Source organism: Strix uralensis, chromosome 8 (assembly GCF_047716275.1).
Source record: "Strix uralensis isolate ZFMK-TIS-50842 chromosome 8, bStrUra1, whole genome shotgun sequence".
In the NCBI taxonomy this organism is placed as follows: Eukaryota; Metazoa; Chordata; class Aves; order Strigiformes; family Strigidae; genus Strix; species Strix uralensis.
This window is the reverse complement of record NC_133979.1, coordinates 18,581,151-18,605,788: the sequence shown is the minus strand read 5'-3', so window position 1 is coordinate 18,605,788 and position 24,638 is coordinate 18,581,151. Positions and strand designations below refer to the sequence as shown.

Sequence of the window (24,638 nt, the reverse complement as noted above, 5' to 3'; positions counted from 1 at the left end):
ACTTAAGTACTTGGCTGACTATGAACAGGGTTGTGGAGTGCTGGGGGGAATTGTGGAAGCCTGTGGAGTTCCTAGACGTGTGACTGTCCTTAAGTTACCAGATTCAGTCTTGCTTTTTGTACTGGCTAGGCATCTTTTAGAAATACTTAATTCACTTTGAAAAGTCTCTACCAGTGAAACCATCTTAAACTGCTGCATTAGCACTTACAACTAGAAGAGTATTTTAAGTTATACATCTGATTCTTGTGACACTTAAATTGTATTGTCATTTATTTTATTGATTTCAGTATTGAATTTTAGCATGATGCACCCCATTGTGACAAACTGGTGTATTTTCTCAAGCAAATCAATATTAGAGGAATAAGATTAAGAATGGTCAGTGGCAGCAATGATATTCTCTTCTATTATTTCTGCATTGCAAGACAGTCAGTTGTGTACTGTTTCCTTTCACATCTGAGATGTTAAAATACCACTCGAACATTTTAGACTAGCAATCAATTTTGTGAATTTTTGACATTTTTAAGGAAACATGGGGGGTTTTTCCTCACTGCGTGACACACAGTTTTGAAGAAATTGCTTCGTTAGAAACAGTTTCAGGTAAATAAACTTTCTGAAAAGTGTGCTTCAGGTTTGATGTTCCCAAGTATAATGTTACTGAAAAGGTGGCTGCTTTTGTGTGATGACTCCTCTATAATTCAGAGTTTATCTTTGGTGAACTTTTTTCACAGAGATAAGACAACTCAGTGAAATCTTTCAACGTGTGAGTGGCAATGACTTTGTATTTGTGTATTTAGGCATAATACAAATTCTTATTGTTGTATCAGTAATTTTTCTGGCTGCTTTAAAAAATAATTTTTAATAAGGGAGTCTGATTAGCTATGGGAGTTTTCCAGTGTTTGTGTTCTCCTGTGAACAGCTATGGGTCTGAATTGAAGATAACTAGCTTTCAGTAGAACTCCTCAGACTGAAGTTATATTAATAACCATACACTTGTATGTAAAGTAGGTGTAGGAGGGGAGTATTCGTGGTGGTGTACATATTAAACAAGCTGTCTCTTCTCTACAGAAGTTTAAAAAAAAATCCAGAAATGTTCAGGTGGATGTGTAGGTTTCAGAGCTAAGTAAGCAGTCTACAAATAGTCAGTGTCTGCTGTGCAGAAGGGAATGTATTTTCAACAACTTAATTTGCAAACACAGATAGAAGCTGGAGGAAGACAAGGTGAGTCACAGACTCATCCTCTGGTTGTCAGTCTTTGTGGTTCTGTCTCCATCTGAAGAGTGGGTCTGGATAGCTTTTTAAGAAGAGATAAAAGTGGAAAACAAGTAATAGGTGTTCTTCTAATGTTCAAAGTATCTTAATGTTATTAACTTTGTGTATTCATATTGCTAGATAGCACCCAAAACTCGGGAGGTGTGAACTGTGTGCGTTACTGTATGGAAGAGGCAAAAATATTCTGCAGTTGTCCTCTAAATAACTTGATTTTTTTTTTTCCTCAAGATGTGGCTGGTTTATACTAATACACTACTAGTTCCTCTATTACTCTGTACAAACCTTCATTTTCCAAAGGTTCTTAAACATTTCACTTTTGATGGAAGCTCTGTGCTTGATGTTTGCCGTGATTAAGTTGTTAAAGGAATAGACTGCGTAATGGGGCAAAATGGAAGGAGACACCTCTTTACTCCTGTGCCATGATGTACTTAAGCTCTCTCTGGTCTGCTGTTGCCTAAAAATCTGTGACTTTGGTTCCATCCACCCATCGTCTGTCATTTGAGAAAGTTTCATTACAGGAATGCTTGTGGATAAAGTGGTAGGGTTTGTTAGTTTATTTACATAACAAAGTCTTGAAGAAAAATCTTAATGGGAACAGTGCAAACCTGATACACCTTTCCTATCTCTTGAATATTTGAATAATCCCTTGAATGTCCTGGTTATGCACATATCTGCTTAAAGAACTTGATTTAAGAGGAGTTACTTAGCACAGGACAAGCATATTTTTGCCTTCCTTACAGCACTGCTGAAAGACTGTATTTCTTCAGTTACTTTAACTAGGCTGATTAAATTCAATCCATTTAGGAGATGGCTTCTAAGTTTTTGTGCCATTTAGTAGTCACTCTGTGCTTTTAGCTTATTGGTTTATATTTATGAATTTGAGAAACTTGATATTAGAACACATAAAAGCACTTTATGCTTTTCACAAACTCAACCAAATTCTTCCATCTTAATTTTTCAGCTCCAGTGTGCTTTCAAATCTATTGTAAGTCCTTGTAAAATAATGTAGGTGTTATAACAGAAACTGACAAATATCTAACTACAGCTGCTAGTAGGCAGAAGTGTAGTAAACTTAGCACCAGAGTGTAAGCTTTAATGAACTAGCATTGCATGAAGGCAATACTCTTAATTTGGTGTGTGACCCTATTACATAGCAAGGGTTGTCATTATGAAATAAGAACTTGGAAATGTCGTAAACCTATCAGTAATAAATACAATTAATAATGTACATAGAACGATGCAATTAAGTACGTTCCTATCAAAAAGAATTATTAATGAACAGAAAGTGGACAGCATAGATCTGATGACAGGAAGGTTGCATCTAATCTGAATTACTGAGTGACCTAGGAAGCTTGCTCAGAGGGATTACCGAATAATTATGTTAATATGCAATTATCACCTCGTTTCTTCTGTAGTAACCTCAAGATGTAGTGTGGTAAGGGTGTTATAGCAAGTGCTGATAGTTTGCAAAAATACTGATGTTCAAGATTTTTGAGACAATAAGATTAGCTTAAGGCATTTAAATTATGATCTGTCAGCTTGAAGATAGATCTGACCTTACTCTTTTTTAATACTTAGACTATCTGGCCACAGGCAGTCGTATCTGCAGAACTCATTATTTAAAAACCTGGTATTTTATGAAGAAAAACAAAATTAAAAACGATGTAAATTTAAAAGTACTTAATTAAATAGGGGTGGAATGTGGCTTAGTTGGCTAAATAATTAGTTGGTTTCTACTTTTGAATATGAAAAATTTCTATATAATAAATAGCGTATCATGTAAACCAGGAATAACAGTTAACTGTACTACTGTCATTCTAGGCTTAATGGAAACCATTGAATTAAATTTGGCCAGCCTTTTAGATAAAGTGTGTTTCAAAGGTATGAGCCTGGGATTGTGTATGCTTGTGTAGGCTTTTTTGAGCCTTGCCATTTTTACACTTATATTTCCAAGTATATTGCACTATGTGCTTAAATTAAAATTGCCTCAAGTGTATAGTACTTGCCCTGATAGAGGATATAACAAGCACTGTTTGCAGCAAATTTAATCTCAATGTTTAATTTTTCAATACACTAAGTAAGGATTAATTACTGTATGTTTTGACAGAATTAATAATGTTGTATTTCTGATATGGTATAGAGAAGATAATTTTTAAAATGTGATGCAAACATGCGAAGAATATTGCATAGCCTTGGTTATGTCTTAGTTGTTACAATGATTGCTTTTTATTTATTTTGTTTTCCTCCCAGAGTGTTCAGATTAGGTAGTGTTTCAGTTTGGGTGTTGTACTTTGTGAATGGCACGAGTTAGATGATAACATTTCCTCAAAAACGATGGCATTAGGTGGAATGTTTTCTTGCATGTGTCTAGTTACACCTGTCATTGTTACTGTATAAATTTCTACACATAGAGTAGATAATGTAAATGAAGTATTGCATCTTGGCTCAGTGTCATCTCAAGACTCTAAATTACTGTAATTTAAAAAGATACTTTATATGTTTTCCTTAATAGCATGCTGTTAAAACTGCTAAATTTCTTGTTGTTCTGCATGCAAAATAGTGAATTGTACCACCCCGATAGCTGGAAAAAATGTGATAATTAGCAGAAAATTATTAAAATGTAACAGCGTTATTATTGATACAGTAAGCATTTCAGGCTTGATTCAAAGACTGAAATCTGTGGGGACAGCTGTATTACCATAGAAAACTTTTAATCAGATCCATATGGAATAGTTCACAATCTCCATAAATACACAATATGGAAAGGAGTCTCTTACAAGATTGCACAGTGTAATGTTTTAGATATTGCTCATGATAACTCTGAAGGGAGTCTCAGTTTAAAGGTGATCGTATGGTGCCCTAGCCACCTTTTAAACTTAAGCTTTAACACTAATATTTAGTGTCAGTATGGTTTTGTATGTAGAGCAACATAGTTTCGTCTTCATCGGGTAAACCTGTGAAAAGTTTTCAGGAGCCATTCTGGTTAATGAGGATTGCAATCTCCAAGCAGGCACAATATTCTCAGTTTGCCTCCCCGCTGTTCAGGGGTACCAGTGAAGTTGCTTTAAATGGGAAGCGTCTGTTCTTCCTCTGAACCCCTCACACCAGAACAGATGGGTGGAACTTGGAACATGAAAGGCTTTACCTCAGAGGTGGTAACAGTGAAGCCACTCATTAACACTGAATTTACCACTTCGTTAGCAACGTTGCTTCCTGTTGAGAAGAGCTAATATAGGCTTTCAAATTGACTGAGCATACATTTGTCTACCTCTGCAGTAATAAAACAAAAACACACATCTTTCAGGCAAAACCAGCTTACTAACGTTCTTCTAAACTTTTTGTGAACATTTTTATACTCTGCTGCCTGATACGATATGAAGCTTACACTATTCAGTTGTAAAATTGTAGGAGCTGTTGTGCATCCTTGGAGGCTTCACTTATTTTAACTGACTTTTGCATTACTGATTCTTAGTGCATGTTTGCACTGCCCATTTCTAACTTGTGTACGTGACGTAGACTCCTGCTGGGTGGTGCATTATCACCATTTTAGGGTGACAGCTTTGAATGTGATCTTATTGGAAGTCTTTATTATGGTGGAAAATTGACCCATCTCAAAACAGCAAAGATGCAAAAATCTAAGAAATGGGAAGATCAGAAACTGGGGTGTCTAGTAGAACATTTGCATAAAGATATGTTATAGGTAAATAATACAGTAAAACACTTCATACACATAAGCATTTGTTATGCATCTGACATGAGCGTTGCTGTATTTCTAAATTGGCTAGTTCAATGACTGAGTAGCAAAGGAAACATTTTTTTAATGGCAAAAATTTTCATTATATTTCTACTCCAAATGTAGTTACTTTTGTCTTCAAAATGGTAAGTAAGTCACATTAGTTTAAGGTTTGTTTTTTACAAACTTAAAGGAGGTTAAAGTATTTGATTTGTCCTTTTGCTGATTTGAAACAAAAGCAGCAAAATAACGGAGTTTCCATGAGGCTGTAGCTAGTGTTGAATTGTGTAGATAGCTATCATAATGTTGAATTGAAAAACTAATAGAAATGCTAGACCCAAATGTGATGTATAAAGATGGAAGTGGTGTCATTTAACCAGGTTGTGTTTTCTCCTTAGGAAAAAAGGATGTCAAGAGTGGTCTTCCTTGATTTCGATGAAGGACCATTGCAGGGAGCCATGGATATTAGTTGTGAGTTATAACTTCTTAATTCAAAGAGTCTAGGTAATGACTCCTTTTAACTGAGCTCTATTCAAAATGTTAATTGGTAACTGAAACTAAGTATGGAATAGATATATAAATATAAAATATATTTTTATTCCTTCCTTTGGCAGGAATCAAATCCCCCAAAAGATCAAAGTGAATAGTACTCTTTAAGGATAAAATATGTGATTTCTGTAAAATATAGATAAATATTTCCAGCTACTAGATGGGTATTTTAATGCCTTATGTTTACCGTGTTCTGAGGACTCATATAAGAGGTAACTGCCAGGGTAGACTTAAGTTCACACTCCTGCTTATTACACACTGATTTTCATGTGTAGGCAGCTCCTTTGTGCTTACTAAGCATTGGGTGGATGATATGGTGTATGAAAGTCACTTACAGAAAGACACATTTATGTACATAAGGCCTCCCAGAGGGAATTAATATGTAGTAGCTCTCTGTACTAGTAGATACTATTGTCATGCTCTGGATTCAGCATGATGATTTCCTCTGGTGTGTAAATCCTAATTAAATGTTTCTTTCTAATTGTGGGGTTTTTCCCACCTTTGTTTATCATTTAAAAAGGCCTTATAACATAAGCAGAATCTAATTTATTTATTTTAAAGCAAGGAGAGCCCTTTTGTAAGAAGGGTACTGAAAGACATGTAATTTCTTCAGTGATTTTGATCCTTTGCTGTGGCTCTATCAGTAATTAGATGTTCAAAATCAGCTTAGTCATGTTTTTTCCTTTAATACCAAAGTATTATTCTGCAGGCTTCTGTGTAGCATCAGGTCAGTTGTATATAAGTGCTTTGAAAAAGTGCTACCTTGACATACGTAAAGGTTATTTGAGTTTCCTAGGTGGTAAAGGGAAGTATGGGTTTTTTTAAAAAACAAACAAACAAACAAAAAAACCAAAAAACACTAAAATGACTTGGCAGATGTCTGGGTAGCCTTTACTCCTAACTTGTTTTACTTCTAGAAAACAACTAAATGTAAACTCTAGTTTTATGTAAATGTACAATTAGAATGTATTTGCACAGTTTTCGACAATCTCATTTCCCCCATCTTGCTTGTGTGGAGCTGTTCAGGCTTTTTTGAACTGGGACACTGAGCAGTGACTAGTTCGCTGTATGGTTATTAATATACCACAGTAAAAAAGTATAATTTTTTAATTGCTTCATTTATTAATTTTAAACGTGTTGAATATCTTAAATAAAAATACATTTTTAGCAAGTTCAAAACATTTTTAGATTACAGTGTGAAGAAGGGTGATCCTGAAGAAAACTGTAAATTAAAATGGCCATTATTTATTTCTGTGATTGCCTGAATCTTTTCTTCTTTGTTTTTTTAGTATAAATGTACTTAATGGACAGACCAGCAATATGGATGATTTAGAGATAAATGCTGAAGTCACTGGTGCTAAAGAAGAAGAAGAAATCCTATGTGATGATAATTTCATATCTGAGGAAGAGGGTGGCATTCCTAAACCACAAGAGAGTGACACATCATTTCAGAAGAACAATACGTTGACTCTGCCTGAGGAGCTGTCAAGGGACAGATCTGAAAAAGCCTTAAGTGGAGGCCAGACTTCTCTATTTATACACACTGGTGCTCCTACTGTTTCTAGCGAAAACTTTATCTTATCTAGAGGAACTGCTGTTAATGGACCAGTTTCACACTCCACCTCAACTAAGACTTCCATTATGAATAAAGGCAGTGTTTCATTAACCACTGGACAGCCTGTAGGTCATCACACAGATTCCTGCTCAACTTTGACAGTGGTTCATGATCTTCAGCTGCCTGCAAAGAGTGCAACACAGAAATCAAATCAGCACCAAGTTTTATTTTTGTTACCTGATGTAGCACATGCTAAGAACCTGACTCATTCCATTAAAAATCTACCTACCTCTGCTTCAATTGGTTGTGATTCACAGAAATCAGTAGGAAATAGTGTAGATAGCACTTTAGTAGGCCAAGTAGAAGTTTGTGAGGATGATAAAAATTTACTAGTAAAAGATGATTGTGTCGATACATTAACAGGCATTTCCTCAGGTACAGGTGGTTTCAGATCGGGATGTGATCCCAGCTGGGATCCACAAAAAGAGTTTATACAGTTTCTTATGACAAATGAAGAAACAATAGAGAAGTCTCCCATTCACTGTAAAGTAGGCTTAGAAAAAAAGCGAAAAAGGAAAATGGATGTTAGTAAAATAACACGCTATACTGAAGACTGTTTTGGTGATACCAGTTGTATTCCTAGTAAATCAAAACTATTAAACGTTGACTTCTTAGAGCAGAATGAGGAGCTACAAATAGTAGAACCACAAAAATATTCATTGAGTAAAGTAAAGCCTGAATCCACAGATGAAGAGCTGGAAGCTGTTGATGCTATCCAGCAGCTCATTTATAGTCCTACTAGTAACTGTGCAGAAGATACTTCTCCTGTTCACACTAGCACTTTTCTTTCCAATACTTTAAAAAATAAATGTGAACAGAATGATTCTGAATCTCCATCTACTTTCAGTACTGATGAACCATCATTTTATCCCTGTACAAAGTGCAATGTGAATTTTAGGGAGAAGAAACATCTGCATAGGCATATGATGTACCATTTAGATGGGAACAGTCATTTCCGACATCTCAATGTCCCCAGGCCCTATGCATGTAGGGAATGTGGAAGGACATTCCGAGATCGTAATTCACTTCTTAAACATATGATAATTCACCAGGAAAGAAGGCAGAAACTGATGGAAGAAATCCGTGAGCTGAAAGAACTTCAGGATGAGGGTAGGAGTGCACGGTTACAGTGCCCACAGTGTGTATTTGGTACCAATTGTCCCAAAACATTTGTGCAGCATGCAAAGACCCATGAAAAAGATAAAAGATATTATTGCTGTGAGGAATGCAATTTCATGGCTGTGACAGAAAATGAACTGGAATGCCATCGAGGGATTGCTCATGGAGCAGTAGTCAAATGTTCAATTATCGGTAGTGACATGTCCCAGAGGAAAACACAGAAAAAGGCATCCTTGAAAGACCCATATTTAGGATCCTCAAAAAAGTCATCGACGTATATGTGTAAGATGTGTCCATTTACTACTTCAGCTAGAAGCATTTTAAAAAAACACATGGAATATTTGCACCCAGCATCATGCATTGATCCCTTTGGTAGCCATCTTAGACTAGAAAAAAGAAAAGGCAGCATAATAGAAGAATCTTTAGATTTTGGTAGCAGGACAAAACAGTTGATCAAACAATCTTCTACTTTTCCAAAGAACTCTGTTTTAAAACAGGATGTAAAAAGATCATTTGGCTCTACTTCACAGTCCAGTAACTTCGCAAAACTTCACAAGAGACCCTACAGGATACAGAAGGCTCGGAAAAGCGTTTCACAGTCATCTGTAAGTGTGTGCAATCTAAATTCTACAAACAAGACCTTTTTGATTAGAAATAGCATTGAGCAGAAACCTAAATGTTTTCATCAAGCAGCAAAGCAGAAAGCTAGTGTGAAAACAAGCGGTAATTATTTATATAGACACAAATATGAAAGCTACAGGATGATTAAAAAATCTAGTGACTCTTACCCTTTGCATTTAAAAAAGGAAGAGTCCAACTCTGTCAGTTCTTTACATTTATTTTCTTCATCAAGTAGTGCCCGTAATAATTGTTTTGTCATGGATTCAAATAATCTTGATTGCAAAAGGGCAAAAGGCTGTAAAGATCGTAGGCATGTAGCTGTAAAAAGAGTGGTTAAAGAATCCAAGAGGGAAGGCTCTGTTACAGATGATTTGGATTGCTATCCAGATTTTCTGCATAAAATGACTGTTGTTGTTTTACAGAAACTTAACTCTGCTGAAAAAAAAGACAGCTATGAAACGGAGGATGAAAGTTCATGGGACAATGTTGAACTATGTGATTACACTACACAGTCTGTGGAGGATGAAACTTACAGTGATATTAATCAGGAGCATGTAAACCTATTCCCCATATTCAAAGGTAAAATGGAAGATCATGAAGCTGGTGATAAATCTTCGCTTAGTTATGAGCAGAATGATGGCTTTTATTTCGAGTATTATGAAGATGCTGAGGGTAGTAACTTCCTGCATGATTTGCATGATCCTCAGAATTTAGAAAATGTGGGATCAGCATTGCCAAAGCATAATTCAGTTTTCCATTGGACTGATTTGTCGCTTGAAAAGAAGTCCTGTCCGTACTGTCCAGCAACCTTTGAAACAGGTGTTGGATTGTCCAATCATGTCAGAGGACATCTTCACAGAGCTGGACTAAGCTATGAAGCCCGTCATGTTGTTTCACCAGAACAGATAGCTACAAGTGACAAAATGCAGCATTTTAAAAGAACTGGAACAGGAACTCCTGTTAAACGTGTTAGAAAAGGTAAGTTGGTTTTTTGGGGGGTTTGGGGTTTTGGTTTTTTTTTTTTAATTTGGGTATAAAGTAAAGGGTACAAAGGTATTTACTGAGTACTAAGCAAGACTTGCTTTATCTTGTTATAAAGTCTCTCTTGTGATTTGCTATTGTAATGTTTAACTATATAATTGTCAAAAACCATGATAATTATTTTCTTTGTAGCAATTGAGAAATCTGAGACTTCCTCTGAGCATACATGTCAGCTCTGTGGAGGCTGGTTCGATACTAAAATTGGATTGTCTAATCATGTGCGAGGACACCTGAAGAGGCTTGGCAAAACCAAGTGGGATGCACACAAGTCTCCGATCTGTGTTCTGAATGAGATGATGCAAAATGAAGAGAAGTATGAAAAAATCCTAAAGGCTTTGAACAGTCGCCGCATTATTCCCAGACCGTTTGTTGCTCAGAAATTTGCATCAAATGATGACTTTTTATCTCAGAATGTTATACCTCTTGAAGCATACCATAATGGCCTAAAGACTGAAGATACATCTGTGTCTGCATCGGAGGAAGAAGGGCTGAGTTTCCTAAATGAATGTGATGAAACAAAAGCAGTACTACATGATGAAAAAAAAAATCCGTCACTTACACTGATAGAACTCCTGAAAAATAAGAGGTTAGGAGAAGAAAGGAATCCTGATATTTCTCCTCAAAAGATTCATAATCAAACAGCAAGAAAGAGGTTTGTTCAGAAATGTGTTCTTCCATTAAATGAAGACAGTCCATTGATGTATCAGCCACAAAAAATGGACTTGACTATGCAGTCAGGTAAGAAGATGTTTCTAGCTGTCTTGACAACATTTCCAAAGAATCCTTTAATTCATAGAGAATGTACAAGTGCAGAGTATTTTATTTGGGCTTCTGTTCATTTAATTCTTGTTTCATTTCCAGAGAACACTGACTGCGAGAAGTAGCACAGAAAATTTTTCTGACATGTTTTTCCTAAAGTAAAAAAACCCTCAACAGCACTGAGCGGTTTGTGCATGGAACATAGTTCCTGTTCTGCATGTGACTGGGCAAACAAATTCAAAGTGGACACAAAATGAGCCTCAGTAAGGAAGAAGACACATCCTGCAATAGCAAGTTGAAGTGTCCATGCATATTTGGTAGACTAACAGTTCTGAAATGTTTGGGCTTGTAAGCCTGTTTCTGGGCATTAAAAGAACTGGTTTGGGAACGACCATTTAAATCTTTTGAGGTTTGTGCAAAGCAGCAACTGCTTAAACTAACAGAACTGTTAATACCATTATAGATGCATAATATTCCAAATTAGTGAATCATTGTCAAGTAATTATGATGGTTTTAGGCAAACATACTCTTACAACATAGAATAATTCTTGTTTGTTTCAAATTTGCGGCTGCTGTGAGAAACTGGTGCTTGCTTAGGGCCTGTCTGTCCTGAGTGAAGACCTGTGCTGGTTCAAGCTTTGTCGGAATACAGTTGTAGCCAGCGGGTTTCTAATGCACAGCCCCTGACCAATGCGGACAGTGATTGCCCCTCCACTGAGAATTGTGCTAATGAAACAATTCTATAATCAACCTCCTAAATACTCTGTATACTAACAGAGCAGGTTTTTAGAGTGATGTTTTTAACCTACTTGTCACATAAGAGTTACTTCTAGTCTTGGAGAATTCTTACAACATCCTTTTTAATGTGTATGTAGAGCTTGCATTTACCTGTTTCTTGTTTGGACACCACCTTACAATGCTGCAGGATTCTTTAGACTGAGGATCTTATTTTTATACCCCTGACTTTTTTTGGTTCTCTTGGTTTTCTTGTTATTACCCAGTGCAGCTTAGTAAAACTGGCAGTGCCTAGTACTTTTTCACCTATATTCTTGTCTTCCTTTAAACAAATGAAAACAACAACAATCCAATGTGTTCAGAAGTTCTTTTAAGGGACTACAAATGTGTGGCAATCAATTTCTTAACAAAGGTGGCTTTCTAAAATGACGTAGCAGAGGTGGAATACAATTACATTTAATGTCTTCTGGACATCTGTGATTGTCCTTTAAGACAGGAGATTGCTTAATAAAGGGAGTGTGTCTTTGACAGGCTTAATGATTTGAAAAACAATGCTAAAGGAATAGCTTGCCAAACCTGACACTGTGTATTGCTTTCTGTTTAATATTTACCGCTGAATACTAGGTAGCACCTCGTTGGTTGTGATGAACAACCAGGTAAAAATAAACATATGCTTGCAGAGTACTAACAGTTATGTATGGGGCCCTATAATTATCTGTGGCTGAGGTAACAGAATTTGACAACTAACGCACTGTGCCAGTTGAGTTATTAAGAAAATATTTAACATTAAGTTGAAATTCTTCTGTTTTTCCTAAAAAGGCAAATATTTCTAATTCTGGTTTTAGCTTTTAAAAAGGTTTTTACCAGCCAGGTGTTCTTCTTCTGTACCTTGCCTGACAAAACAGCATGTCTTCTGTGGGCTGCTGGAGAATAGGATTCTTTCTTTCCTGCAAACAGAGGCTTTCCAGCTGAGTAGTTTTAGCTTTTTCATTTATTCTTCTAATAATCTGTTAGTAGAGAACTTGAAATATTAGTTGACCAAAACAATACATCTTTTGTAAAATGGAGGGAGAAACATGGTGAAGTTGAGCAGGGGATAAGTTATAATGGTTTCTTTCTCTGGTAAGTGAGGAGTTCAGTATTGTTTCACTGTTTTCTTGTGATAAATAGCATGTTGCTTTGTTGATCATTTATTTAGCACAAAGATTTTAGCAAAAAACTTCAAATCATTAACTTTCATTATCGATTGCGCATCTAAAGTAATGAACAGAAAATGCACTGAACAAAATGTTCTGTCTAACAGCTGTTCAGTGGTGTGTTTTACCACCTTTTTCTCTGAGCCTTCAACAGCAGCCTAATTTAGTATTGAGCTCTTCAGTCTTATGGGTAAAACACTTTTAATTATCACTTTGTCAACTAGACTTTTAAAATTCTCTTTATTAGAAATGTTACAAGCGCTGAAATTTCTCAATAGAATTGTGCTATTCAAATTGCAGGATTGTATTTTGGGATTAGACCTTCATAATGTGGAGATCTGTAGGAACTTGATAGTAGGTATTAAAGCAGAGTAGCCTAATGGGCTCAAGTTGCCTCCTTTCTGTTCTTTTTCAAATAACATGGTTTGGCTTAAAGCACTACATGGAAAACTAATAACAGTTAACTTGGATCCTTCTAATATACTAAACAATTGCGTCAATGCAGTGAATATATTTTAAACCATCTTTATTGCAGAAAACTTTTTACAACGCTTTGAGAATTTCATTTTTTGAAGAGAGAACTGGATTATAGTTTTCTTTTGAATGATAGGTATGCCTGTGAAGCTTAGAACGTGTGTGCATTGCAATACGACGTTTACAAGTGCTGTTAGCCTGTCCAACCACTTACGCGCTTATGCACGAAAGAAGAGTGCTGGACTTTTGACTGGGACAGGTATGTTTTGTTACAGATGTAAAAAGCAAGTCTGTCTATGATACATTTTTCTCATCAGACTGGACAAAAGCATATGTTAATTCAAAGTAATTTTGAAGCTTCTGCTGGTAAACAATTTATTTGCCATAAAACTTCAGCAACTTGTAAGAAAAGGAATGTTGCTGTTGTCCACTCTCATGTCTGATTTTCATTCTTACTCATTTATTTTGGATCCAACACTTAAGGTATGTAAGCAAAACTAAGAGATGGTGACTTAAATTCATTCTCCTACAATATCACAACTTCCAAACCAGCTAGTTGGCCTTCTAATGATGTGTTTAAAAGCACCTCAAAAATGAGAGGGAGAAAAAAAATTAAAAAACCACAACAAACCAACAAGTAATTTTTACAATCTAGTACTTATAATTACGAAGAATACTGTAGTTAAAATAGGAAAAGGAAGTAATTTTACAGTTTGTGTATTTCTAACAACATATTGTATGTAGTTGGTTTCATTTCTTGTTTGGATCACAACCCAAAAACTACCTGGCCTGCCATTGCATGAGTGTGATACAGCATTTGGCACTGCTGTTAATGTTTTTTATTAAAACACACTTCATTTTGAAATTCCCTAATATACCATATTTTGAGTTGTTTCCAGAGACCTGCAGTTTGCTTGGCTGTCAGCAGTTTCTGAGTTTACTTGGATTATTGCTGAGATTAGTGGGACTTTGTATGGTCAACAGCAAATTGGGGAGCAGAGGTGGAATATAGTGAGGAAAATTTGGAGCTCTGAAGTCTGGAATATTCAGTAATTAAGAAGGGCAACCACCAGTTTTCTGTGTCAGCAAGCACAGACTTTTACATAATGCTTTGGAAAAAATCCTTTTTTTTTTATCTGCAGATGTAATTCATTGTGATAAGAATGACAAATAAAATGAATTTCAGGCTTTCTCTGCAGAAGGCTAAAAGAAATATTTTTACAAACTGGGCCTGTAGCTGCCAGGTCTTATGGTATACTAAGTGCTATAACAAAGTAGATTTAGAAGGAAGTCAGCAGATGCAGTAATACCCAGTGTGTAGGAGTGTATGCCATTAGTTAGTGATTCTGAAAGTTTTCATGTTTACTCAGTAGAGAGATGATGATAGTGGACTTCATTTACCACTACTGTGATTTGATATTAGCCCCGTGGTAAGTTACTTCGCTTGTATACCTACCAGTGAAATATTTTCTCAATAGCTATGTATTTAAATTACATGTTGAAATCTTAACAGTAATTCAGTGGAGGGAGATACTGTGGCGAACAAGATAGTACACAGAGATTGGATCCTGGACAAGGTCCTTGTACCTCAGCTTCCCTTTTGATAAATGGGAAAAGTGAAGGTAGCTTTCAGGGATTTTTGTTTATTTTCTTTAAGAAATGTATTTTGCTAGTGAAAGTAGTAGCTTACTCATCAGAACAGTTGCCACTTTCTTTAAAAGAACTGAAAGAAAACTCCTGAGTTTTCTTGAGGTCATTGGACCTGGAAGTTTGTTTAAAATTAGGTTAGAAACAAAGCTTTTTAAAAAAAGTTAGAAACAAAACTTTAAAAACAAATCTTTTGATCTCAAAAGCTGGACCTGAGCCAGATAAATAGCCTGTACCGTGTGAATAAAAGCCTTTCACTGAAACCAATAACTTGGAGAGGCTTAAGTTCTACCTATAACATTATGCAACCAATGTATATTTGTATTAACTTAGTCATTACCATTAAAACTGTTGTAACTGTGAAGTTTGTAAACTTTGCTCATTGACTTTTCATTCGAGCAAGCTCAATGCAAGGCTTGTAGACCAGAAAATATGCTTTTACACAGTGGTTTTATTTGATATTCCACTTTATATTACAGGTTTTGTGAAGACAATTATTTTAATGCAAGATTTCACTAGCACACACTAGTTTTAAACTTTGTTATGAGTGTCACTCTTGGGGAGATCTCAGTTTTTCTTATTAAAAAATGGCTGCGGTTGAGAGCAATTTTGAAATGTCTTCAATTTGGCTTCAGCCTGGAACCTGCATGGATACAATGAGGATACCTTTATACAGGTTCCTACTTCTGTTTCCACAAAACCTGTCTTATAACTTCTAAAGTAAACATAACTACCAAAAAGAAATCACCTTGGTTGAATATCTGTCTCAGTTTCTTGCTGTAAATACATAATTGCGTGTAAACATAAATGCTGTAATTATGTTATTTGGCAATTGTTATCTAGGCATTACTGTTTAGTAAGAGAGTAATGTCTGCATGTCACCAAAGTGAGACCTTTCCTACGGCTGCATTAGCTTACATACTAGGCTTCTGCTCAGTTTTTCAGTTTGTCTGCATATGTTTTTGATATTGACTATTATCATAGTGCTTTTCTAGCAGATGCCCTGTGTTTTCAGTCAGTAATTTGATCACATTTAGTTAAATCTTACCTTTTTTTTTTTTTTTTTCAAATGCACCTTGACAGTTTTAGTGGTATAATAGACTTAGTTAATCATAATGGTAAATTTTGAGATGGACTTAAAAAAAAGTCCTAGAATGGAAACTTTCTAGGCTGTTGGCTGTTCAAGGTTAGTGTTTGTTAAACTTAGTGGTGCCTATAGTTATGCAGTATGGATCCACTGTATAGCAAATGCCAGTCTAGGTTCATTTGGATAGTTACTTGCTTTTGTATTAGTGTTTGCATGTTGGTCTTCAGATGCCTCACTGGAACATAAATTTGGGGGGGTTTTGTTATGCAGTCCAGTTTTGAACAATGTAATGATTTAATTGCTCATCTTGAGTAAATGCTAATTTCCTTTTATACCTGTTTTGATGAATAGCAACACATTAGTGTTTATCAGAGCATGTGGCAAACCTGCTTCTTTCTTCTGATTAGAGCATTGGACAGACCTATGCAAAATCTTCAAAATGCATCTCACTCTTCTTGGTACAGTTGTATATCCAGCTTCCTTCCTTTTCTTCTCTCTAGGCCTCTCTTCTCCCCCAAAGTCTCTTGATATTCTGTTGCACCCTGCCTTTTTACACCTTCTCTTCGTTGACTCTTCACATACTCAGTCTCTTCTTACCAACTGTCATCTTCTGGGAATCACCACTTTCTTCTCTGGTCTTTGTCTCTCTCTCTTCTGTAGATGGAGACTGCTTTTTCAGAGGTTTGAGAGAGATCAATAAAATACAGAGCAAGGAGTCCGGCCTTTGAGCCAACAGTACAACTGAGGTAGCAGTTCAAGCAGCCACTGCACTTTCAAATGATTTCTAATACTGCTTTGTCAAAATTATGGCTTCAGGAAGTTTACGGTGGAAGCATATGCAGCTACAACAGAAATCTTGAGATCCACTGGCTTTGTGTGTCTTTATTTTGTTCTGTTACAGTTATAACTGATCAACTGGCACTATGAGCTAATTTTTAGTATTCTATAAAATCCTTTAGGGAACAAATTACTGGAGGGGTTTTTTTTAATGCGGTAATGATGACGATAGCTAGCAAGTGATTGAATTTGAAAAATTAGTGAATAAATATGTAAGAAAGATAATTTTTTTTTACTTTTTAATTGGCAGTGTTTTTAAATGGTTAATTAGATCCACTTATGCATGCAATTATTCAACTTGTGTTAGCGTACATACACTATAACAAAAGAAATGAAGTCTGAATAAAGACACAACTTCAGTCTTCCTGAAGTGAGAAGTGTTCCATGTTGGGGGACATCAAGAAGTGGAGCATGCAAATTAGCATAAATGCACTTTAATTTTGAACTTCAGACCAAATGTTGTGGCATGAAGGACCTCTAATTGCGACTTTCTAATTCCATGTTGTCTTAGGCATGCTCATTTTAGCCTCTCATCTCCATCTGCTTGTATTATTTCTTGATAAGCAGTCGCAGAGGTAAAGGAGGTTTTTATATGCAGCCTTTTTACCTAGCATATATTTTTCTAAAGAGCGTGCTCTGAAATTGAACTTGAGTGCCTCAAGGAGATTCCTTCAAAGTTTGATTGTCTTTTGTTTTAGATGGGTGGTTCTCTGTTGTACTGTATCAGAGGTTTGATGAAGTGGTGTAACTGGTGGTTTACACAAAAATTTTTGGAGTAGCAACTAGGAAACACCAGGTGGCCAAACTTGATGGAAGGAGGCTTCTTCCAAAAAGAATTGGGCCTTTATGGAGAATGAAGGATGATAGTTTGGGAGTTGCGATAGCCACAAAGTAGGCATTAACAGTAGGTAGTTCCTGCCTATCTCTGGCAATTTGCTGCAATTTCCATGCAGCTCACTAGAGCTAAATTATCCTTGGTCTCTTCCTGAAAGTGCTAAAAGCATAGTTTCTGAGGAGGTCATGCTTTGTTACAGTAAAGGCATTGGAAGAACAGTAACTTGAGTTTTGGTCAGAACATGGCTATGCTTTCTTATGGGTGAGGCAATGGTGTGACTTGATGCTTGCAAGCACTTGTAAGAATCGTATCAACAGAGTACTTAAGTGTGTGCATGTGACTTCATTTAAACTTGTTACTCTCTAGATGGACAAAAATGAAATTAATGTGACAGTTACTGGTACAATTCTCTGATAACTGGTGTTGGAATTATGGTTTTTAATCAGCTTTACACAGATGTTACTCTTTCTCCACTTCCTGCTTCATTGGAGTAACTTCAAAATGTACTTGTGCTGCTTTGTGCCCCCTAAAATGTGAAGGAATATGTTCACTAGGTCAAAAGACAAAAGGAACAAAAAATACCGCTTGCAGAACACAGGTTTAGTATTAGTATTTTCTACCTTTTGTAACAACAGCTTCTTGCTTGGGCAAATCTACTTCCAATCTTAGCTAAATTACTCTGAGAATGCATTGAGTGATCTGGATTTTTTTTCTTGATGTCTTTTACTGTGGTATTTTCTGTTCTTTGTTTTGTAATTTCTCTATCTAGAGCCTCCGTCGTAAATGGCTCAGAGAAGATGCCTATTCTTTTGTTTTCCTTGTTTTCTCATTGTTCTTGGAAAAGGTACCTTTCAAGGAAGTAGAAACTACCTCTCCTGGTACATTATGGCAGTTTCTGTTTGTGTTGCTGTCTATTTGATTGCATGGTAGTTCAGAAGTGTTTTTTCTTAGAAGATTACACACTGAAAACAATTAGGTTTCAGGAACTCTGTTGCAGAAGACCAATGTAGGTCTAGTAAGAAAGTGAAAGCTCTCTGAAACGCTTGGGATGTATGCGAGTAAAATCAAATTCGTTGATGGGAGTGAATGTCTTAAGTTTGCCGACGTGAAGGAAATAAGCTGTTTCTTGTTTCAAATGCATGTAGGCTTCTCTAGGAGGAGACTGCTGTCTACTGCTTTATTTTTTTTTAACTCATATCAACTGACATCAACTAACTGACGTCGGATGCAACTCGGGTGTGTTTGCATTTGGATAATACTGACTTCTGTTTCCCTCTTTCCCATGATGTTCTGCACAATCAGCAATGGCAAAGTGCTTGCTGTAATAACTGCTTCAGATAAGTTGCCCTTTATGCAAATAATTCTCTTCAGAGAACGGGTGTCTGGGATTCAGTATTTTATCTTACATTTCTGGTGATGTTGTTACTGATGGTGCGGTATGTAAAATATTTATATTACTTGGTAGTTCCTACAGCCTGAAAGCTAGTTAGCTTTTTTCTTCCTAACTATATGAAGAATATGCTTTTGATGAGAGCGTAAAGCATTGAGAACCCCTTAACTTCTGGAAAAGTGAATAGGTATCTTGGCCATTTCTATTGTTCTCTTCCCCCGCCACCTTGGGTTACTGCCTTTATATCCAGACTTTCATTGTTGCTATCAGATAAAATGCTGTTGAGCCTCATCTTCCTAAATGATGGCTTGACCCAGGGTCTGAAAGAAGTCTATTTAGGTTGGTATCTGCTTTCTACTTTTTGATTAGTTCTCTGGTACCTTCAAACCTCAAAAAATCATTCTAATTTTTCTACATACTGTAGAAATCTTTAAATCTGGAGATGGAACTGGGAAATGTCTGGTGTATCTACAAGTTAAAAGTTTGGCTACAGGGTAAAAGCTTGAGAGGTGCTCATTTGGAGGACATAAGAAAAATGAAGGATGCAATCAAGACTGTGTGTTCTTTAAATCAGTGTGTTTTGCCTCCCCAGATGATGTCTTATGCTTCAGAATGCTAAGAGGTTTATTCTTCCGTTTTATATTACAGGAGTCAAAACTTAAGTGTAATAATTTTTTAAATTTTACTGTTAAGATGCTTAAGTAGCATAGCATTATGCCTTTTTGGTGTCAAGAACAGCACTTGTTACTGTCTCTCAGGTTTCTGTGGAGTTTTAGTGTCTTGTGTTTTGGAATAGAGTGTAGCTAGATAACTTCTCAGTTCAAGCAGTACCAGACTTCTTGTTTTTTCTTGAGCTTTATCAGGTGTTCTTAATATAACAATATTGACTCAGTTTAATCCCCTCATCCCCCAACTTTGGCTGCTGCTTTGAATCTCCAGGTTTTGTTACAGATTTCTGTTACATCTTTTTATGGGAGATACAGACCTCAGTGAACCCATTTGCTATGCATTTCCTGTTCACACACATTATTTTAATACATAGTTTCAGATGCTTAGACTAAATTTTAAAAGTGGCCTTGCTATCCCTGTTGATTGTCCTAATACCAGCTCCCACTGCTGCCAAGGATTGATACGTGATTTTTGTAAGATGTATTAGAATTCAGTCAGGAGTGAGGGGGAAGCTTCATTTGAAATTCTTAGAATAAAAGGACACTTTTGCTTTATGTTGAAAACAAATGACAGGTGTTGTATTCAAACTAGAAATTCTTGATTTTATTAGCTGAAAGCTACAACTTTGTGAAGTTGTAACTTGGTTGAACATGAGTGGTCTTATGATGATACTTGAACTACAAAACAAGTTCCAAGATTTTGAGAGCGTTTTATGCATGAAAGGGAATTTCCAGTGGTGCTTTGCTTCTGTATAATTCTGCAATAGGTTAGTAGGTGCTTGCTGATACTAAAACAACAGTTTAATGCTGAATGTCAATTACCTAGTCTTTTAAAAGAGCAAGCACTGTGCTAAACTAAAAAACTAAGCTTCCTGTGTTTTGCCAGTAAATTTCTTAGAGCACACTGTAATTGTTTTGGATTTAGATTATGATTAAATGTAGAATAACAAGGAGGTAGATATCTTTTCATTGTTGCTATAGGGAATGCTAACTATAAATATCTCTGGTTAACAGTCACTGAAGTATCACTTTCACATATGGAAATTTCTCTCTTCTTAGCTTTAGACTGTAAGCAAAAGAAGTCAAGGTCAAGATCTGGAAGCAAGAAAAAAATGCTGCCATTACCTCATAGTGCTGATGAAGTTTACATACTCAGATGCAGGTACATAGGGTTATTTTTAATTGAAAGAACATGTTCTTAAGAGCTTGCTAATTTTAGTCCTAAAATTTAAGATTGTATCCTGTAAATGTGTTTGTGATTAAATTGAATAGTAAGGGGGGGAGAGCAGTTGCCTATTTTCATTAATTTTAACAAGAGGACTTGAATCAGTCATACTCGGGTATTAGATTGCCAACTGTTTCCCTAGCTAAAATCTTACTGGTTGTGTCTGAGTAATACTCTGTCCTTCAAATACCTTACGTAAGAACAACAGATTGTTATTGCTAGTGTTAAAATGTAAGAGTGTAAGTTGTATAAACTGCAGATTTTTTGTGCTCACAGTTAATATAAATGAACTCAATTACTAAGGTTTTCAGCTAAAATATGTAGAAACAAACTTCAAGAAAATTAAGACTTTCCACTTAATGTCTTTAGTTCATAATTTTTCAGTAGAGCTAAATATATCTTGATGAAATAATTGTAATATTTGCGTAGGTTTTGTGGTCTGGTCTTTCGAGGACCTTTGTCTGTTCAAGAAGACTGGATAAAGCACTTGCAGCGACACATTGTCAACGCAAATCTTCCACGGACTGGAGCTGGCATGGTTGAAGTCACATCACTACTCAAAAAGCCTGCTTCAATTACTGAAACTTCATTTTCTTTACTGATGGCAGAAGCAGCATCATAGAACAAGGAAACATTTTGAATTTTAATTGGATGTAAATTTGAAATACTTTGTCATTTTTTAAAATAAATCGCTACACTAAATTATGTTTATAAATGCTAAAGACAGAAAATAGAGGAAGTGGATTACAGTAACATCAAAATAAATTGAATACTTAACAGTTACAGTAAGTAGTCTTTATATTTTATATAGGGTGGAAGATGTGTTTTTAAGGTTTATTATGTTTTTGTCAGTTACTGTGTTCACTATCAATACAAGACCATTACATGTATGGCAGCCATTTTTAAATTGTTGCACATGGGTACTTAAAAGACAGATTTTAATAAAACAAAGAAACCATGTTCTCTTCAGTGTTACCCAAATCAAGGCTCTGTTTATTCCAAAAAGAATTACATAGTAAAATAAGATATTATTATATTTTGTTTGTATGTATGTAGTGTTTTGTATAATACCAAGAACTGCTAATACAATTTACTCAACTTAGGGCATTAAATATCATGTACTTCATAGTTCAAGAGACTGTTTCATTCAAATAGGGCAATTAGTACTATTCTATCTAGGTGTGTAAGTGTTTTTTTTAAATCACATGAGGCTTTTTGTACTAAAAAGTGGAGGGAAACTTGTTTAAACAAATTTCTAAGAGAAATATGTACATAATACTGGAAATTTATGGTAAGGAAATATTCTTTACTTCAGTTGCATTTCTCACTGACAATAAAGTGGTGCATCCATGCTACCTCCTACTTGTCAACAAAGATGGTATTTACCCTTATGTTTTTGTATCATAGTAGATTCAATCCAACTTTCTTTATTACAAAGCATCTTTTTGTTAACAAGTTTGTTTCTTTATGATGATTTACTTCAAGTCTGACTTGCTTACAGAAGTTTGCCTCTCTACTATTTTATTTAACACTGTAGAAATGTACTAATAAGCATTGCTCACTACACGGTTAGAGTAGACTTTTCATTTATAATTCTGTTTAAAAGATTGATCAATTTAGAAAATTGAACACAGATTGAAATGTTTCTACATATGAAGAGAATGTTTACAACTTAAATTTTAGAGCTTGTTTTGGATGTGATTATATGTATGAAAACTGTAACACTATGCTCATGCTAAGGACCTACTTACAGAATTACTGAAATAAATGTGCTGTGAGGATGGAAATATGGTGCAGGTGTCTTGGTCATGATGAATTGTGTTTGTTCATTTAAACTGTCTTCAGAACATGATTTTTGTTTAAATCAAATCAGATTCCTCTACAAATCAATTTTGTATGCAAGTAACATTTCATTTTACTCATATAGGGTAACAGATACTGTAGTTAAGCCAAGGATATGCATTGATATTTTCTTTATATGTAAATAAAGTTAAAAGCAGTTAAAACAAGAGGAGTATTTTGGTAGAGTATATACATACCTCACTGCCAGTGAAATTGCTTTCCTATGGTATATCTCCTTACCAGAAAAATCTCTAAATAAAAAGGTTTAAAGAAAATCTAAATGTCTATAATGTGAAGCATTTATTTGCATTGTGTGAATTAAGTTTGTGAAATTGATTTGTCTTGCTTGAGATTAGAATCTTCTCATGATCTTAAGTAAAAGTACATTTACTTGCAATAAACTGACTTGTTCACAGATGCATTACATTTGATTGGTGGAAAATACAAATAAATGTCTGTCTTCCTGTATGTGCGCAATTCGGAGTTAACACATGAGGCTTGTTAACATCCTGATATTATAGATGGGCTAAAAATGCACAGCTGTGCAGGATAGAGTCCTAAGACAAGGCCATCCTAGCTCTGTCAAGGCTATCATTAAATTAGTGCTATCAGGTGTTTTGCTGTAAAAGTTGCTACAGGTAACTTTACCTTTATTGTCAAAATTTATTCCCTTTTTTAAAAAAAAAAAAAAACCTGGAAAATCTACGTCAGTACATTTAAAGGCTGGATAAAAAATACTTTAGAGATTTTAGGAAAGATAGCTGGGATATTGAAGTTTATTGCAGACAAATTATGTGTATGCAGACTAACAAATTTCTAAATTTGTGGATGATTGTGGGAATTTTTTATATGCTGTGAAAATGGAAGATATACAGCAATGTGTTGCAACAGAAGAGAGAAGTGATCAAATCACCTTGAATGTTTATAATGCTTTAATAGAGTGCTTGTTTACCCTTCTCACCAAAAAAGGTGCTTGTGAGAGCATCATATTTTGTGGCTGTTTAACAGATGAAAAAATCAAGTGCAAATGATATTTATCTAGTATTGTTAAGAATGCTCGTAAGGTGAAGCCATACCGTGCGGAAATTCACAGTAGCAAATATTAGGTTCATAATAATAAAAAAAATAGTTAATTCTATTTAATTCATTAAACCCCAATAGTGAGCTGCTTTGTGTAACACTAAAATGCAAGGTTATGTCTGAAGAGCAGGGAGCTCTAGGCCTGATTAGTTTCCAAAAATAGTTTCTCTTGATGAGGAGCAGCAATTTTCAGTGACAGGCTTTCTGAGTGGGTGCACAGGAGCTGTGTGCCCTGCTTGCGTCAGATCCTTGACAATATAGTTTGAAATATATACAGAAGTGGTAGAACTCTTCTGAATATTAAATTAATTGCATATATGGTTGATATGGACTGAATGATTTTTAAAAAAAAAAAAAATAATTGAGTACCCTTAAGCTTTCTTTAGCCTCTAGTCCTCAAGTAGGGCTATTTGTTTTCTTGGTTTCTGCGGTTTGGAAATACAGATCTTCTGTCCTTACCTACAAGGAGATACAAATCCCCCTTTCCAGAGTTACAGTATTCTAAATAATCTGGTAGAACAGAGTTAATTAAATCAGTCACTTTATTATATGAATCTCATGTTTTGAGATGTGTGGCTTGAGAGACTCTATGGCAGTCTGTGCTGGACTTCCAGAATTGCACATATAAGCACGAGTGTTAGTCTGTTCACGTTGGCTAGATTGCTTTGGGGTAGAGGCTGCAGAGGCATAGTCATTTTTGTTTGGTTGATTTTGGTTCCTTATCATAATCTCAGTTGTTTCTGGAGTTACCCTAGTTTCTGGTAAAGGTCTCTTAAGTAGCAGCCTTTGAAAAATTACGAAGGAATTTTCAGAATGTTTAGAGAAGCCTAGGAAATGTAGAAGACCACCCCCCCACATTCTGTAAGATGATTGCCTATATCCCCTAGTCGCAGTGATACTGCCAAATCATCTTAAA

At 35.6% G+C, this 24,638-nt stretch overlaps 1 protein-coding gene across 14 annotated transcripts in view; it reads left to right on the top strand.

The window, feature by feature from the left end:
* ZNF644 (zinc finger protein 644) overlaps positions 1 to 23,068 on the top strand; it is a 78,148-nt gene extending 55,080 nt beyond the window's left edge. For 10 of the 14 annotated variants that reach the window (XM_074876471.1, XM_074876466.1, XM_074876473.1 and 7 more), the window contains 5 exons: positions 5,401 to 5,473; positions 6,841 to 9,884; positions 10,080 to 10,685; positions 20,635 to 20,737; positions 21,230 to 23,068. In XM_074876471.1, the coding sequence (XP_074732572.1) occupies positions 6,872 to 9,884; positions 10,080 to 10,685; positions 20,635 to 20,737; positions 21,230 to 21,422 (3,915 nt within the window). In that variant the 5' untranslated portion in view covers positions 5,401 to 5,473; positions 6,841 to 6,871 and the 3' untranslated portion in view covers positions 21,423 to 23,068. The other 4 variants (XM_074876475.1, XM_074876476.1, XM_074876472.1 and 1 more) reach the window with 4 other exon arrangements.
* Positions 23,069 to 24,638: the final 1,570 nt, after the last annotated feature.